The sequence below is a fragment of the Bubalus bubalis genome, chromosome 16 (genome assembly GCF_019923935.1).
Source record: "Bubalus bubalis isolate 160015118507 breed Murrah chromosome 16, NDDB_SH_1, whole genome shotgun sequence".
Lineage (NCBI taxonomy): Eukaryota > Metazoa > Chordata > Mammalia > Artiodactyla > Bovidae > Bubalus > Bubalus bubalis.
In genome coordinates this window covers 40,818,413-40,837,030 of record NC_059172.1, presented here as the reverse complement: position 1 = coordinate 40,837,030, position 18,618 = coordinate 40,818,413, and the positions used below count along the sequence as shown (strand labels likewise).

At 37.2% G+C, this 18,618-nt stretch overlaps 3 protein-coding genes across 3 annotated transcripts; all 3 read left to right on the top strand.

Moving 5' to 3' along the window:
• The first annotated feature begins 313 nt into the window (after positions 1-313).
• LOC112579666 (olfactory receptor 10A3-like) lies at positions 314-4,137 on the top strand. The gene has a single exon (XM_045162939.1). It carries the CDS (start codon positions 1,088-1,090, stop codon positions 2,030-2,032), a length of 945 nt encoding a protein of 314 aa, XP_045018874.1. The 5' UTR covers positions 314-1,087; the 3' UTR covers positions 2,033-4,137.
• On the top strand, positions 4,137-9,575 carry LOC102396850 (olfactory receptor 10A3-like). The gene has a single exon (XM_006051619.4). It carries the CDS (start codon positions 7,098-7,100, stop codon positions 8,088-8,090), a length of 993 nt encoding a protein of 330 aa, XP_006051681.3. The 5' UTR covers positions 4,137-7,097; the 3' UTR covers positions 8,091-9,575.
• Positions 9,576-17,550: 7,975 nt separating this feature from the next.
• Positions 17,551-18,578, top strand: LOC102401050 (olfactory receptor 10A3). The gene has a single exon (XM_025265956.3). The coding sequence runs from the start codon at positions 17,551-17,553 to the stop codon at positions 18,466-18,468; it is 918 nt and encodes a 305-aa protein (XP_025121741.3). The 3' UTR covers positions 18,469-18,578.
• Positions 18,579-18,618: the final 40 nt, after the last annotated feature.

The window sequence follows — 18,618 nt, the reverse complement described above, 5'->3', positions numbered from 1 at the left end:
AGGAAGGAAGAGTGAGAAAAGGGATTCATTAAAATTACAAGTATAAAATTCCTACAACATGGGCTTTTTCTTAAATCATCATGGTCATAAGGAAGCACCATGGAGAAATGACCCTCCAAATTTCTCATCTGGGCAAATCCCAATATATTTGGCTAGGAACAGTCTGAGCAAAAATCTGTAACTCTAAAATTAATTTACATAGTTTACAGATCACCTAAGGTAGAAACATCTAAAACAAACCCTCTTTGTGTGTTTCTGCAGATTGTTGTCACTTTTAATCAAGCCATACACAGTCATTTTGAACTAATGAATATTCATAACCGTTACATATTTTCTTTGTTGTACTTTGAATTATTAGGTTTTTTAATCACAATTTTCTGGGTAGCTTTTCCAATTTGTCTCTTTTTGATACTTTCATTTTTAAAAATTTAAAACTTTAATCTATTAATTTTTATATTGTGTTAAAATATCCATTACATAAAATTTACCATTTTTAGGTGCACATTTCCCTAGTAGTATCTGTTGAATTTTTATACTTTTGGAAACTCAAATTGTCTTATCTGTTCCATTTTAAAGAGGAAATCAAATGTGGATTAAATATTTCTTAATCCAGAGCCTTTTGAATGAAATGAGGAGAGCACTAATCCACATTTGCTTTCCTCTTATGTCCGTACTTTCTAATAAGAAAATGTGAGCCCAGACACTTTTTGTGGTCTTTAATTTCATTCTTATATAAAATTGGGAATATAGATGATAACTTAATCAATGTTACATGAAAGGGGTCTAAGTTACAAAATATTCCTATTTGCTTTAACACTGAATCAGGTTTTTAAACTACTTAATGTTCAATTTGTCATAAAAGTTTGATGTTATTTTTTGGTATTATTTTGTATATATCAGACAAGATTTCTAAGTTACAATAATAGGCTGTTCTCCAAAATTGTTAAGCTAAATTTCTATCAGGATGGGCTCCTGATAGAGCCCATCTTTATGTCTTCTGCCCAGATTGGTTTGGTTTAAGCTATTGGACTGTGACTTTGACCTTCCAAGCCATATTCATAAGAACAACATATGCTTCACTGTTGACATGAAAAGACAAAACCAAAGCTCTGTGGTTGAATTCATCCTCTTGGGCTTTTCTAACTTCCCTGAACTCCAAGAGCAGCTCTTTGTGGTTTTCTTGGTGGTTTACCTGGTGACTCTGCTGGGAAATGCCATCATCATAGTCGTCATCTCCCTGGAACAGAGCCTGCACGTCCCCTTGTACCTGTTCCTCCAGAACTTGTCTGTGGTGGATATGGGTATCAGTGCGGTCATTATGCCTGTTATGCTGGTGATCCTTTCCACTGAGAAGATGAGGATTTTTACAGTGGGCTGTTTTGCACAAATGTACTTCATTCTTCTTTTTGGTGTGACTGAATGTTTTCTTCTGGGGGCAATGGCTTATGACCGATTTACTGCAATCTGCCATCCTCTGAGCTACCCAATGATTATGAACAAAATAGTTTTTGTGAAACTAGTTACATTCTCATGGGTCTCAGGGATCACAGTGGCTACTGTGCAGACCACATGGGTGTTTAGTTTTCCCTTTTGTGGCTCCAATGAAATTAATCATCTCTTCTGTGAGACTCCGCCAGTGTTAGAGCTTGCATGTGCAGACACCTTTTTGTTTGAGATCTATGCATTCACTGGCACCATTCTGACAGTTATTGTTCCATTCTCATTGATACTCTTGTCATATGTTCGAATTCTCTTTGCCATCCTGAAGATGCCATCAACCACTGGGAGGCAAAAGGCCTTTTCCACCTGTGCCTCCCATCTCACATCTGTTACCCTCTTCTATGGCACAGCCAGTATGACTTACTTACAACCCAAATCTGGCTACTCCCCAGAAACCAAGAAGCTGATGTCCTTGGCTTACACGTTGCTCACACCTCTGCTGAATCCACTGATCTACAGCTTGCAAAACAGTGAGATGAAAAGAGCTTTGATGAAATTATGGAGAAGAAAAGTGGATATACATACATTCTGAGTGTGTTGAGAAACCATGTGATATTTGGTCTTGTGTGACTGCACTGTACTTAAGTTTACTTATGGTGAAAATAGTTTACATTCCTTTCTATGAATGTATCAATCTGTTGAGTTCTCCAAGTTTGAAAATATATGAAGGAAATATATCTCTTTAGATAGTGTATTCACATTCATTTTTCATAGATGTATAACTTTGATGACATATGATATAACAATTTATTTATCATTTCCTCTATTGTGAACATCCATGTTGTTACTGGACTATTGTCATTAAGATAAAACTTTAATAAAAAACTTGATCCATATGTTCATATGTGTTGAAATTTTATTTCTGTATGATAGATTCCTTAAACTAAGCTTGAGAGAATGAAGAATATGTGTAGTTATAAATTTTAATAGCTGTTACAGAATAAATTTTCAAAATCTTTGTAACTCCTTTTGACTGATCTGAAGTCCCACTCTGGTGAATTACTGAAGTAGAACACCAAGAGACCAACAAACAGATGAGATTTAATCTCTAGAGTGAAAAGCTATCCCATGAACATGTAAAGAAAGTTGAGTTATTCTGGGAGACCAAACCGTTCTACTTAAGGGACTCACACAGATTATAATTCAAAACAGAATTTCTCTTGTTTCTGTTTTACATATTTATCCAATATTGGTGACTAGAGAACTCCATGGAAACTTCCTAAAGTCTTACTTGATAATATTCATATCTTTTTCACTTGTAGACCACAGTTTTTAAGACATTTTCTAAATTTCCCTTTGTTGGCCTAAAATGCCCCTGATACCTTTCTTATAAACAATAGATAATTTTTTTTTCCTGTGGGAACCAATATGGTAAATAAATGAGCATATTTTCTATGGTTACTGAGGCAGACCATAAGTTGTGACCTTTCCAGCATGATTAATTTCTCATTTTGAAACATTTGGAAGCTTTAATGCTTGCTTCTAATTTTAATGTTGCTACTGAGTTGGACAGGACTTTGTGACTAAACAACTGTGAATAGAGAAGGACCCTTTCATTGAATTGTGTTACAGGAGCTCCTACTGTCCTTAGTTTCTGCCCCAGAGATATTAGTAAATGGGCAAAACATCCTTTGCATTTAAATTTTTTTTTAAATTTTGGCAGAAAACAGCCTTTATGGACAACTATTTCTGCCAAAAATGAGTTGTGGAGATAGAAACCTGATTGTATTTTTAAAAAAGGATCCCTGTGATGGGCTTGATCGGGTATGAATCATTCAAAGTACATATTAAGCAGGCCTCCCTATGCCTGGTGAACTTGACACATTTGTGCTTGGGGTGTTATCCCATCATAATGAATGATATAAGAGGGATCCTTGAATTGGATTCTGTGATGAAAATCCCTTCTCCTCAGCATAAGTGGTACATTTCCCACTGGACACAGATTAGATTGAATGAATTTCAAAGTGTTGTTGGCAAATTCATTGCTGCCAAGAGGGGTAAGCTTCCTTAGAGAATGGAGCAAATTGCTCAAGAAAAGCAGCAATAAGAAGTATACAACACACACACACACACACACACACACACACACACAAGAAGTATACAAAGGGAACCTTCATTCTGGCCTCATCATCTGGTTCTGGACAAAGCCCAGCCTGCAGATTCATTCATCTCTTCACTCTTTTGCAACTGAGCCAATGGTCTCATTGCTCAAGACAGTTTAGGCCCTTGATTTACACAAATACTCAGTGAGATCAATAATTTGTGATTATTTTACAGAGAAAATAATGGAATTTTGGAGGTTAAAGTATTTGCTTAAATTATACAAGCAAGTCTAGGCCTTTTGATTCTCAGTTTAAAAGGTCTGTTTGAAATCATTTGTAATGATATTTTTCTAAACAATTTAAAGTGGCTGTACATTTCTAGTACATATGATCAAAAAATTCTTGGTTGAAAGGGTGGGCAGGAGGGTATCCAGGCTTTTTACAAAGAGGCTTCCATCTTCTTGACCTAGCTTGTATTAGGCCCTGCATAAACTGTATGTTCTACCCAGTCATTCCTCACCCTCTGGCTCACCTGCCATTGCTCATGCCCTCACCCCACCATTCTCTTCTTTCCCCAGTTAAAACCTTTATTTAGTCTTTGTTTCTACCTGCTGTTGGGAGATGTCATGGTGACACTGAATCTTGTGTGAGGAGGTGCTTGTTCCCTATAGGAATATGAGGGAGTGGTGCTCCAGGTTTAGCTCTCTTGAGCTTTCTCAACTGAAGGCCCAAGTTCAAGCCCCTCATCTATTGTGCAAAGACCTGAGGAAGCACATACAAATTGACTGCAAGTTCTCCAGGGATGGATTCTCTGGGGCATATGATTCAGTTTCATAATGTTCCAGATTCAGTGCGAAGTGCATTGAATCACTGAGTTGTGTTTATGGGAAGGTGGCTTCTGACTAGACATGAAACTTCTGACCAAATAGTGAACTTTATTGTCAGAGTCTATAGGTAAGGAAGTAAAGGTTCTGCTGTGTGCTTGTTAGTGGGTTTTCCATTTGTAGTTCATCTTCTACTGATAGAGATACCATTGAAGTTATGTCTCAGTGCTCAGGAATTACTAGACACAGATAAAGCATTTGAATAAGTAAGACTCTTTGGTGTTGATGCTCCTCAATTTCTTTTTTCTTTCAGAGACAAAGTTGGGGCAATAGAGATGTGTACTTGGAATGCACTAATCCTGAAAACTTAGAAGATTGCAACTGGGAAGGAACTTGGTAAATAAGTCCAACTCCAACCTTTTTCACCTGGAATGTTGACATGATCTTCCTAAGTATTCCATGTCAGAGAATAATCAAGAGAGCATTAGGATGTTCTAAGTTACAGAAAAAATGTGGAGCACCAATGGTTTGTTGCTCTTTCCATCATGAACATTTTGTTTCATATATTCTTTTAATTAGTCCTTCACAGGTTTTCCACTTTGTTTATATGATACTCTAAGTTTTCTATTTTCAGCACTTACCACTTTTAAAATTTTTAGCTGAATACATATTTCTCTTTTTTCCCCCACTAGAAATGGGTTTAAATATTCGATCCTATTTTTATTGATTTAGGTGATTTTTGACAACCAAAATATAATTACTATGGTTGATACAGACATTTGATTTTAATACAAGACTATAGGCAAATTCAGATATATATAAGTCAACCCACCATGGCTGTCTGCTGATATTTTAATGATTGGTACCCAAGGCAACATTTTATGTTTTCAATTGCTCCTTCTGTCTTCCTGATTCCTCATCTCCCACAGATGTCATTCCCTGGTTTTCAAGCTATCACAGAAACCTAGAAGGCCTCCATTCTAGTGCTAAGTTGTCATCAATTACATTTTGACTTGAGTAAGTCGGCCTTCCTCCTGTCTAATTGCCCTTCCACCTCTGACTTCTTGTGATGTAGTTTTTCATCTCTCCTCATTTAGACTAACCTTTTCCTCACTGAAAACTCTAAGACCACTGTAATTAATCTTGTTGCCCAATAGTGTTTATACTGATTTAGCTTGTCATATAGATAGAATATTCCTTAAAGGCAGAGTCTGCATTTTCCTAAATTTTGTTTTCATTTGTTCAAGAAGAAATTGGTTTTGCATTTGTTATGGGTCAGAAATTGTTGTAGGTATTCTTAATATAAAACATAATCTTTGCCCTCCTGGAGTTTATATTTAATGAAAGAATATATATATATGTCTGTATATGTGTCCATGTCTGTATAGATGTATATATAAAAGTAGTAAATAAAATGTCTGTAGAAGATAATGAAAAAATAGAGCATGGTATGAGAGGTAGGAGTTAGAACTACTGGCTTAGGGAGTGAGGCCTTGTTTCCCATTTTAGGTTGTGTGATTTGCTCTCTGTTGAGCTCTGGTGTCCAAAGTGTGCCTTGAAGCATGGAGGCTAAAAATGGCAGATGGTCAATCAATGTTGGTTGAATAATTAATGATTAATTGAACACTATGATGAGAAATTTAATAGGAAGGAAGAAAGAGAGGACAGCAAAAGGGAACTAGAAGGGAAACTTTTAAATTATAAGTTTACAATGAGTAAAACATGAGCATTTCTTTAAAACATATGACTATAGGGATATACCAAGGAGAACTGTACCCCCCACCAATTTCTCATCTGGATGAATTTCTATGTATTTGTCCAGGTACAGTCTGAGCAAAAATCAAGTGTAAAGCAAATTCACATAGTTATGGATCACCAAAGGCAGGAACCTCAGAAGTAAACCCTCTTTGTGTGTTTCTTCAGTGTTGTCACGTTTAACCAAGCCGTACACAGTCATTTTGAACTAATCAATAGTTATAACAACTGCATATCATCTTTGTTATACTTAGACTTATTAAAATTTTATAAAATTATATGTGGGTTATCTTGTTCCTTTTGTGACTTCTTGAGACTATATTTTTAATTAAAATTTTTAATCTGTTAACATTTTTATTATGGTAAAATATATGTAACATAAGTTTCACTGTCAGTATATAATTCTGTAGCAGTAAGAACCTACTGTAATTTTATATTTAAGGAAGTTCAAATTGTCTTATCTTTTCCATTTTTGAAAATATTTAAATATTTCTCTGTCCAGAGCCTTTTGAATGAAATGACAATAGCCTTGGCCCACATTTACTTTTCATTTATGTCTCGACTTTCTCATCAGAACAAGCAGATATGAGCCTGGACACTTTAATTTTGTGGTCTTAAATTTCATATTTACATAAAATTAGGAAAATAGGTGATACCTTTAGAAACGTTATATAAGTGACATCTAAGTTACAATATATTCCTACTTACTTTAACATTAAATTTAAATTCCAAACTATTAGTATGCAAGTTACAATAAAACTTAGACATTATTTTGTATATATCAGATAGGATTTCTAAGCTACAGTAATTGGTCATTCTCCAAAATAGCCAAGCTTCTATCTAGAAATTTGCCAAAATTGCTAAATTTCTATCAGGATGGGCTTCTCTTTTCTTCTTCTGCTCAGATTGTTTGGGGTGACTGCAGACCCCGACTCAGAGCTATTAGACTGTAACTTTGTACTATAATTTATACAATATGTTTTATAACTATGTTCTTGAAAACAATATATGCTCCACTGTTGACATGAAAATGCAAAACCAAAGCTCTGTGGTTGAATTCATCCTCCTGGGCTTTTCTAACTTCCCTGAACTCCAAGAGCGGCTCTTCGGGGCTTTCTTGGTGGTTTACCTGGTGACTCTGCTGGGAAATGCCATCATCATAGTCGTCATCTCCCTGGAACAGAGCCTGCACGTCCCCTTGTACCTGTTCCTCCAGAACCTGTCTGTGGTGGATATGGGTATCAGTGCGGTCATTATGCCTGTTATACTGGTGATCCTTTCCACTGAGAAGATGAGGATTTCTATTTTGGGCTGCCTTGTACAAATGTATCTCATACTCACTCTTGGTGTGACTGAATGTTTTCTTCTGGGGGCAATGGCTTTTGACCGATTTGCTGCAATCTGCCATCCTCTGAGCTACCCAATGATTATGAACAAAATGGTTTTCATGAAATTAGTTACATTCTCATGGGTCTCAGGGATCACAGTGGCTACTGTGCAGACCACATGGGTGTTTAGTTTTCCCTTTTGTGGCCCCAATGAAATTAATCACATCTCTTGTGAAACTCCAGCAGTGCTAGAGCTGGCATGTGCAGACACCTTTTTGTTTGAGATCTATGCCTTCACTGGCACCATTCTGACAATTATTGTTCCATTCTCGTTGATACTCTTGTCTTACGTTCGAATTCTCTTTGCCATTCTGAAGATGCCATCAACCACTGGGAGGCAAAAGGCCTTTTCCACCTGTGCCTCCCATCTCACATCTGTTACCCTCTTCTATGGCACAGCCAGTATGACTTACTTACAACCCAAATCTGGCTACTCCCCAGAAACTAAGAAGCTGACGTCATTGGCTTACTCTCTTCTTACACCTCTGCTGAATCCACTGATCTACAGCTTGCGAAACAGTGAGATGAAAAGAGCTTTGATGAAAATATGGCAAAGAAAACTGGATTTGCATATATTTTGACTTGCTGAGAAGCCATGTGATATATATTCACTGTCTGACCAAACTCTAATGTAATAATGATGAACTAGTTTATATTTCTTGATATAAATATATTTAATTTGTTGAGTTCCCCAAGTTTGAATATATGTCAGGGAGCTCTCTGTTTCTAAAGGATATTCACATTTATTTTCTCTAGGTGCCTAAGTTTGATGACATATCTAAGGGATATTCACATTCATTTTCTCTAGGTGCCTAAGTTTGATGACATATGATATAAGAATTTATTTGCCTATTCCTCTATCATGCACATTCAAGTTTTACCAGATTATTGTCCTTAAGATGATGCTTTGATGAACAACTAGTTCCATATGTTCATATTTACTAACATCTTATTTCTGTAGGACATAGGCCTGGGCCTCATGGGATGAAGAGTATGTGTGTTTATAAATTTTAGTAGCTATTACAGAATTATTTTTCACAGTCACTATAAATTCTTCAGATGGACCCGAAGGCCCACTCTGCTGCACTAAAAGGGTGGAATTCCAGACACTAAGAATAGATGAGATTTTAATTTCTAGGATGAAAACTTGTTCCATGAATGTGTAAACAAGGAGCAGTTGTTTTGAGGAGACCAAACTGTTTTGCTTAATGGACTCACACAGGTTATAATTCAAAATAGAGTTTCTCTTGGTATTTTTACAATAGAAATGGGACCTAAGAAGTGGCCCAAGGTGAAGAATTGATAGGACAAAGAAACAAAGTCTTGGGCGCTCATTCATAAAGAAATAATTGCTTGATATACTTTGCAGCCATATTAATAGATACTTGCAGTTTAGTATTTTTACATATTTTTGGAGAACTGAGCCTTTTCTCATTATAAAGTGACTCTTTTTTCCTATTACTGGATCTAGATTTGGGTCCACTTGTCCAGTGCACAGCAATGAAAATCTATGAACATTAGATTGTTGTGAAAGAAAGCACAGCATTTATTGCAGGGCGCTAAGCAAAGGCAATGGGCAGCTCATACGCAAAAGACCTAACTCCCTAATGGCTTTCAGGGAAGGATTTTTAAGGTGATATGAAAAGGCGGGCCAGAGGGTACATGATCAACTTGTGCTCAATTCTCAGATTGCTTGGTATCAAGGTGAAATTTTGAGCATCATCAACCTTCTGGTCAACTGGTCTTGGGACTATGTGCTGTGGTTAGCAGTTTTCATCTGGTAGGGGTCAGCTTTCTATCCAAACAACTTAGGAATGTGTGTCAGAGCTATATCTATATCTTTCAGCAGGAAACTGGGAGTTCAATCACTCTGCTATGTGGTTGATTTATAGTCAAAATTACTACCAATTTCCCAGTCTAACAGCTATTCTTTGTTACTACATGATCACATTTCATAATCATTAACTCTTGAGCCAGGCTTTTGACACTTCAGTTCAGTTCAGTTCAGTCGCTGAGTCATGTCCAACTATTTGCGACCCCATGAATCGCAGCACACCAGGCCTCCCTGTCCATTACCAACTCCTGAAGTTCACCCAGACTCACATCCATCAAGTCAGTGATGCCATCCAGCCATCTCATCCTCTGTCGTCCCCTTCTCCTGCCCCCAATCCCTCCCAGCATCAGAGTCTTTTCCAATGAGTCAACTCTTCACATGAGGTGGCCAAGTACTGGAGTTTCAGCTTTAGCATCATTCCTTCCAAAGAAATCCCAGGGCTGATCTCCTTCAGAATGGACTGGTTGGATCTCCTTGCAGTCCAAGGGACTCTCAAGAGTCTTCTCCAACACCACAGTTCAAAAGCATCAATTCTTCGGCGCTCAGCCTTCTTCACAGTCCAACTCTCACATCCATACATGACCACAGGAAAAACCATAGCCTTGACTAGATGAACCTTTGTTGGCAAAGTAATGTCTCGGCTTTTGAATATGCTATCTAGGTTGGTCATAACTTTCCTTCCAAGGAGTAAGTGTCTTTTAATTTCATGGCTGCAGTCACCATCTGTAGTGATTTTGGAGCCCAAAAAAATAAAGTCTGACACTGTTTCCACTGTTTCCCCATCTATTTCCCATGAAGTGATGGGACTGGATGCCATGATATTCGTTTTCTGAATGTTAGGGGAGGCCTGAAGCAAAGTCTTTTACTTCAAGACACAGGGCACACATGCAGGGTGGGGAGCGGGGGCTCATATACCCAAGAAGGTCCTGAAGAGTCCAGTTCAGTTTATCCCTAATAAAACTTCATGCTCTGCAGTTTGTTTTCTGGTAGTATTGGGTTGACAAAAAAGTTTGTTTGGTATTTTCCACAAGCTGGCTCTAGTAGCGCTTAGTTGTCTTTAACTTCATTTGGAACAATTTTGCTAGATTGCATGGTGACAGTTGTCACATTAGTGTGCATTAAGAAAATGACACAATTAGTGAATTTTTGTGTAGTCACTTCAATACTGAAGATGGAAGAAAAAAGCAACATTTTGGCTTATTATGCTTTATTATTTTAAGAAAGGTAAAATGCAACTAAAATGCAGAGAAAAGATTTGTGCAGTGTCTGGAGTGCTGTGACAGATTAAATGTGTCAAAAGTGGTTTGTGAAGCTTTGTGCCAGAGATTTCTTCATGGATGATGCTCTAGAGTTGGGTAAACCAGTTGAAGTTGATAGTGATTAAATCAAGACATTAATTAAGAACAATCAATGTTGTACCACGTGGGAGATAGCTGACACATTCAAAATGTCGAAATCAAGCAATTAAAATGTTTTGTACCAGCTTATTTATGTTTATCACTTTGATGTTTGGGTTCCACATAGTTTAAGTGAAAAAAAAAAAACAACAACCTTCTTGACTATATATCTGCATTCAATTCTCTATTTAAACATAATGAAAATGTTCTATTTTTAAAACAAATAATGATGGGAGGTGAAAAGTGGATTCTATACAGCAATATGGGATGGAAGAGATCATGAGGTAAGTGAAAGGAACTACTACCAACCACGCCAAAGGCTGGTCTTCATCCAAAGAAGGTGATGTTGTGTATATGGTGGGATTGGAAGGAAGTCCTCTGTTATGAGTTCCTTCTGGAAAACCAAATGATCAATTCCAGCAAGTACTGCTCCCAATTAGACCAACTGAAAGCAGCACTCAACAAAAGCATCCAGAATTAGTCAACAGAAAATGCATAATCTTCTATCGGGATACCACAAGACCACATGTTTCTTTGATTACCAGGCAAAAACGGTTACAGCTTGACTGGGAAGTTCTGATTCATCCACTGTATTCACCAGACATTGCACCTTCAGATTTCCATTTATTTCGGTCTACAAAATTCTCTTAATAGAAAAAATTTCAATTCCCTGGAAGGGTATAAAAGGCACCTGGAACAGTTCTTTGCTCAAAAAGATAAAAATTTCAGGAAGATGGAATTATGAAGTCACCTGAAAAATGGCAGAAGGTAACAGAACAAAACAGTGAATATGTTGTTCATTAAAAATTCTTGGTGAAAATGAAAAATTTGTCTTTTATTTTACTTAGAAACTGAAGGAACTGTGTAGCCCACCCAATAATATAATTACATGAATTTTCTTTGATTAGCATTTTGGAATATCTTTCTCCATCTTTTTATTTTTAACCTGTCCTTATGATTTGGATGTATCTCTGCTGAGGAATATTGTGGAGAAAAATAAATCAGGATAGTAGAGTTGGGTTTGAGGTTCAATTTAAATAGGTTGATTTGGGAAGTTCTCCTGGAGAAGATACCCCTTGGGCAAAGGGACATGAGGGGGTAAGCATTTTGGAAAGGAAGAGCCCATGTTCAGGAAAAACAAAGCAATAACTGGGTGAGAACATAGCTGGGGATTCGAGAACTAGCAAGGGACCTTGGTTGGATGACAGTAAGCAAGAGGATGTAATGGAGATGAGCTCCAAGAGCAATGAGGGAACAGATCTTTAAAAAAAATTTTTTTTTTAATTTATTTTTGGCTGTGTTGGGTCGTTTCAGTGCATAGGCTTCTCATTTTAGTGGCTTCTCTTGTTGACGAGCACGGACTCTAGGGTGTGGGGGCTTCAGTAGTTTCAGCGTGTGGGCTCAATTGTTGTGGTTCCTGGGCTCTAGAGCACAGGCTCAATAGTCCTTGCTCATGGGCTTAGCTGCTTCACAGCATGTGTGATCTTCTCAGATCAGAGGTCATCTCCTGCACTGGCAGGCAAGTTCTTTACCACTGAGCCACCAGGGAAGCCTAGGGAAACAGATTTTAATCTATGTTTGTAAGTTTGACTTCTGCTGTGAGTGGGATACGGTGCTTTAGAAGGGTTTGAGCAGAGGCATGGGAGGAAGAAGGCAGAAGTTCAGAGGCTATGGCAATAATTCAACTGGGAGACAAAAGGAACTTGGATCAGGATATTAGCTTTAGGAAGGATGAGCGCATGCTCAATTGCTCAGTCGTGTCCAGCTTTTTGTGACCCTATGGACAGTACCCTGGCAAGCTCCTCTGTCCATGGAATTTTCCAGGCAGGAATAGTAGAGTGGGTTGCCATTTCCTCTTCCAGGGGATCTTCTTAACACAGGAATAGAACTTGTGTCTCCTGCATCTCCTGCATTGGCAGATGGGTTCTTTACCACTGAGCCAACTGGGAAGCCCTTTTAAGAAGAGTGAGAATGTTCAAATTTGATACACCGTACTTAGAACACTTTAGATAGATTATGGATTTACTATGAGTTGGGAGGAAAAGGGGATGACAGAGGATGAGATGGTTGGATGGCATCACCGACTCAATGGACATGAGTTTGGGTAAACTCTGGGAGTCGGTGATGGACGGGGAGGCCTAGTGTGCTGCAGTCCATGGGGTTGCAAAGAGTCAGACACAACTGAGCCACTGAACTGAACTGGAAGGAAAAGGGTTTCCCTGGTGGCTCAGATAGTAAAGAATCTGCCTGCAATGCTGGAGATGGGGCAGTGGAAATGAATTCAAGGATGACTCTTTGGTGTTTGGTTTGTGTAACTAGAAAATTTAAGCTACTACTACCTGAAATGGGGGGATGCTAAGGGTGAACAGAGTTTAGGACAAGACTAGAAATAAAATTTTGAAGACATTAATAAATGAAAATCTGGTCATTTAATTTAAAAGTTCATTTCTTAATAGTCTATAGTTCATGTCCAACTTTGAGTTAGCAAAAGATAATTTCTGAATGTTTCTGAATTTCCAAGACCTTAGTTTCCTTTTGTTATGTTTGGTTGTTGTTCTGCAGTTTTATTGCAAAATGTATTATGTGTGTGAGTGCCAAGAATTTGGATTTATTGATTGTTTTCTTTATGACAAACACATAATCAATTTTTATAAATATTTTATAAATATTTTAAGAGGAAAATATAGTTAGCCACATAAAATGTGTTGTTCCTGACTTATATTTACTTTCTCATTATCATCTTATAAATAAAAATTTTATTATTAAAATATTCTCATTTCTATGTCTTTGTTGTCTATATTGTCTGTCAATCTTTGAGGAAGGTGTGTTAAATCTCCAGATTATTATTTTCTTCAACTTAGTACTATTGCCTTTAAGATATAGCCTGATATTAATCTTATTTCCTTTTTATCCCCTTTAGCTTGTATCTGCAATTTTTCTATACAGTTTTGATTGAATTCTAATGTACACATGGGAAAGTGTGCAAATCATAGCTCTACATATTGATGACTTCTCACAATCGGCACATCACCTGTGTTACCACCACCTACAGCAAGAAATAGAATATTTCAGTATTTCAGAAGCCCCCATGGAATTGATGGGGTATAAATCATATATTAAGTAGCATTTCCCATGCCTACTGCACATGACTGTCTCATAAATAGGGTGTTATCCCTATACTGAATGATTTGGAAATGTTCCTTGGATTGGATTCTGTAAAGAAAACCCTTTCTCCTCAGAGTAACTGGTACATTTCCCATGGGACAGAGGTTAGATGGAATGAACCTCTAAGTGTAGAGGGCAGCCTTATAATTTCTAGGAAAGGTGAGATTCCTTGAGAATGGAACAACCTACATCAGGAAAGCAACAATAAGAAGTAGACAAAGGGAACCTGCATTCTAAACTCACCATCCAGTTCTGGACAAAGCCAAACCTGAAGATTCATTCACTCTTCACTCTTTTGGGACTGAACCAATGGCTTTAATTGTACAAGACAGTTTAGACTCATCCTTGAGTCCCTTGATTTTCACAAATATGCAATGGAGATAAAAAACGTTAATGATTATTTTACAGAGAAAGTAATATAATCAGGAAAGTTAGATGATTTGCTCAAATTAGACAAGCTAGTTCAGATTTTTTGACTTCTGGTTTAAAGACTCTGTCAATGAAATAAATTTTAATTACACTTTTCTCATAAAATTTTCAGGGGCTCTATATTTCTACTACCTAAGATAAAAAGTTCTTGTTGGGTGAGAGGGCATCCAGTCTTTTCATTTTGCAAAGAGTCTTCTATCTACTTATTTCCCACTACTGCACTAACTGTTTTTCCCACCACTAAGTTATTTCCCACTGCTGCACTAACTGTACAGTCCATCCAGTCATTCCTTGCCCTCTGGCTCACCTGCCTTTGCTCACACCCTCTCCCCACCACTCTCTTCTTTCCCCATTTTCATCCTTTATTCAGCCATTGTTTCCACTTCCTGTTGGGAGATGTCTTGGTGAAGCTGAGTTTCTTGAGTGAGAAGGTATTTATTCCCTGTAGAAATACCAAGGAGTGGTGTTCCAGTTTAGCCCTCTTGGGCTTTCTTACCTTAAGGGCCAAGTTCAAACCTCCTTGGTTATCATGTGAAAATACAAGAAAGCAGGTATAAAGGGATTGCAAGTTCTCCAGGGATGGATTCTCCAGGGCATGTGATTCAGTGTCATATAATGTTATAGCACCAATGCACAGAATCTCTGACTTGTATTTATGAGAAGGTGGCTATTAACTGGAGGTAAAATAGCTAATAAAGTAGTGTGAACTTTAAATTGACAGAGCCAGTAGGTACGAAAATGAAGGTTCTGCTGTGTGCTTGTTAGATTTTCACTTACAATTCATCTTCATCTTACAGTTGAAAATGCTGTTGAAGTGAGGTCTCGGTCCTCAGGAATCACTAGACACAGATCAAACATTTGAATTGGTAGACTCTTTGGTGTTGATGCTGGTCAATTTCTTTTTCTTTTCAGAGAAAAATTTTTGGTAGTAATTAGAGATGTAAGTACTTTTCATGTGCTAATCATCAAATCTTAGAACATTACAACTGAAAGGGAATTTGGTAAACGAGCCCACTTCCTACCTTTTCAGTTGGAGGACTTGAACTTAGAAAATGGAGTGATCTGCCCAAGTATTCTATGTCAGAGGGTTATCAAGACAAGATTATAATCTTCTAAGTTATAAATAAAATGTGGATCATGTGTGGTTATTTGCTCTTTCCATCATGAGCATGCTTTTAAAAAGTCCTTTAAAAGTTTTCCATTTTGTGTATATAATATTCTAAATTTTCTAGTTTAAAAACCTATCCACTTTAAAATATTTGGAACTGAATACACATTATTTTTTTCTGTATTAGAAATTTAGGTATTTGATCCTGCAGTTTAAATTACTAAATTTAGGAGAATCTTTACATACAAATATAATTATTATGGATGATACAGACATTGATGTTCATATATGATTAAGGTCAAATTCAGGAATAAGTTAGCTTGCCTTCTACTGTCTGCTTATGTGATACTGATCTGTATTGAAGACTTGTTTTCTGTCCTTTTCATCTGACACAGTGAACTTCCACTGGTTTTCAAGATATCATACAATGACCGGTAGGTCTTGATTCTAGTGTAAGTTGTCATCAAATGCCTTTTCACTTGAGCAATTCAGTCTCACTCATGTCTTGATCTTTCCACCTGATGTATCTTCCATACATGACACCTGTAATTATGGTTATTCACTTTCCTTTTCCATTTAGAAGTAATGTTTTTCTCATTGAAATATCTAAAACACTTATTACTCTTGCTTCCCAATAGGATGGTGTGCTGATGTTATTTTTCTTTCTGACACTCTATGCCTTTAAAATACTGTCTCAATTTCCTGTTTTCTGTATTCATCACATATTTGTTTAGCATATATTATGGGTCATGGATTCTTATGGGTATTGTGAATACAACAAAGAACAAAAGAAAATCTTTGCCTTCCTGGAGTTTTCACACTGGAGATGTTGGGCAAGATATAAATGATAGAAGTTAGAAGGTGCTGAGGTATATGAGTGAGTGAGTAAGTGGAAGTCACTGTTGTGTCCGACTCTTTGGGACCCATAGAGTATACAATCCATGGAATTCTCTAGGCCAGAAAATACTGGAATGAGTAGCCTTTCCCTTCTCCAGTGGATCGTCCCAACCCTGGGATCAAATGCAGGTCTCCTGCGTTACAGGTGGATTCTTTACCAGCTGAGCCACAAGGGAAGCCCAAGAATGCTGGAGTGGGTAGCCTATCCTTTCTCCAGCAGATCTTCCTGACCCAGGAATCAAATGCTACTTTATGTTGTCAGCTCTTTGTTGACCTGTGAAATCAAAAGTTCCACAGATTATTGAGCCTAGAAAGTGGTAGATGCTCTTTCTGTGTTTGTTGAATAAGAAATAATGAAATGAACTTTTTGATGAACCTAGTGATAGAGTAGGGAAGGAGAGAGAGGAAAGGAGGGAGGGAGGGAGGGAGAAAGAATCTTTAAGATCACCATTTCACAATTTTCAAAACTTAGGTTTTTTTCTTCAGTCATGGTGGTTCACAAGAATGGGCCATGGTGAAGCTAGTATCAACACAATTTGCCATGACCAGTTGAAGAAGTTATCAATAAACCTGAAGTCAATTATTCACTTAGTTTACAGATCATTGAATGTAAGTAATACTACAACCTCCATTGTATGCTTCTGCAGACTGTTGTCACATTTAACTGAGTCACATACAACAATTTTTAACCTATGAATATTTGTAATAAACATGTATCAACTGCACTGTAACTTTAAATTGTTTGGTTTTTATAAAACTTTTTTGGGTATCTTTTTCCTTTTGTCACTTTTGATACTTTATTTTCTGTGGTATTAGATTTCATACTTATATAAAGTTGGGGAAACTGACAGCAATGTAATAGGAATGTGACATAAGTTATTTATGTTTGCTTTCAAGTTATGCTAAAATATCAAAATATATAGTGTATGAATTGCACTAGAAAATAAGAACTTTGATATTATTTTGTGCTATTCTGATAAGATTTATAAGCCAGAAGTGTCCATTCTCCTTTTATATTTGAAAGATACATTTATTTCTTGTAACCAGCCATTTTTCAAAATTGCCAAAATAACTTCTGTCAAGATAGCTTCCTCTTTACAGCTTTCATCAGGATTATTTGAGGTGAATGGAGACCTAAACTCTCTATTATTGGATTGTGGCTTCATAATTTACATTTTTTGCCATAAAATATTACATGCTGTACTACCAAAATGAAAAGGCAAAATCAAAGCTCTGTGGTTGAATTCATCCTCTTGGGCTTTTCTAACTTCCCTGAACTCCAAAGGCAGCTCTTCCAGGTTTTCTTGGTTATTTACCTGGTGACTCTGCTGGGAAATGCCATCATTATAGTCGTCATCTCCCTGGAGCAGAGCCTCCATGTTCCCATGTACTTGTTTCTCCTGAACCTGTCTGTGGTAGAAGTGGGTTTCAGTGCAGTCATCATGCCTGAGATGCTGGTGGTCCTCTCCAGTGAAAAAACGGTGATCACTTTTGCAGGCTGTTTTTCACAGATGTATTTTATTCTTCTTTTTGGTGGGACTGAATGTTTTCTTCTGGGAGCAATGGCTTATGACCGATTTGCTGCAATCTGCCATCCTCTGAGCTACGCAATGATTATGAACAGAAGGGTTTTCATGAAATTGATTATATTCTCATGGGTCTCAGGGATCATAGTGGCTACTGTGCAGACCACATGGGTGTTTAGTTTTCCCTTTTGTGGCAACAATGAAATTAATCATCTTTCATGTGAGACTCCCCCAGTGTTAGAGCTTGCATGTGCAGACACCTTTTTGTTTGAGATCTATGCATTCACTGGCACCATTTTGATTGTTATGGTTCCTTTCTTGTTGATACTCTTGTCTTATGTTCAAATTCTCTTTGCCATCCTGAAGATGCCATCAACCACTGGGAGGCAAAAGGCCTTTTCCACCTGTGCCTCCCATCTCACATCTGTTACCCTCTTCTATGGCACAGCCAATATGACTTACTTACAACCTAAATCTGGCTACTCCCCAGAAACCAAGAAGCTGATGTCCTTGGCTTACACATTGCTCACACCTCTGCTGAATCCACTGATATACAGCTTGCGCAACAGTGAGATGAAAAGTGCTTTGATGAAATTATGGTGAAGAAAAGTGGATTTACAAACATTTTTAAATTAACTTTTTATTTTGAGATAATTATAGACTTACATGTAGTTACAAAAAATAACAGAGATCTCTAATGTTCAGTTTAGAAGGTTCTTTATATATTATAAATACTAGTTCTCTGTTGGATAT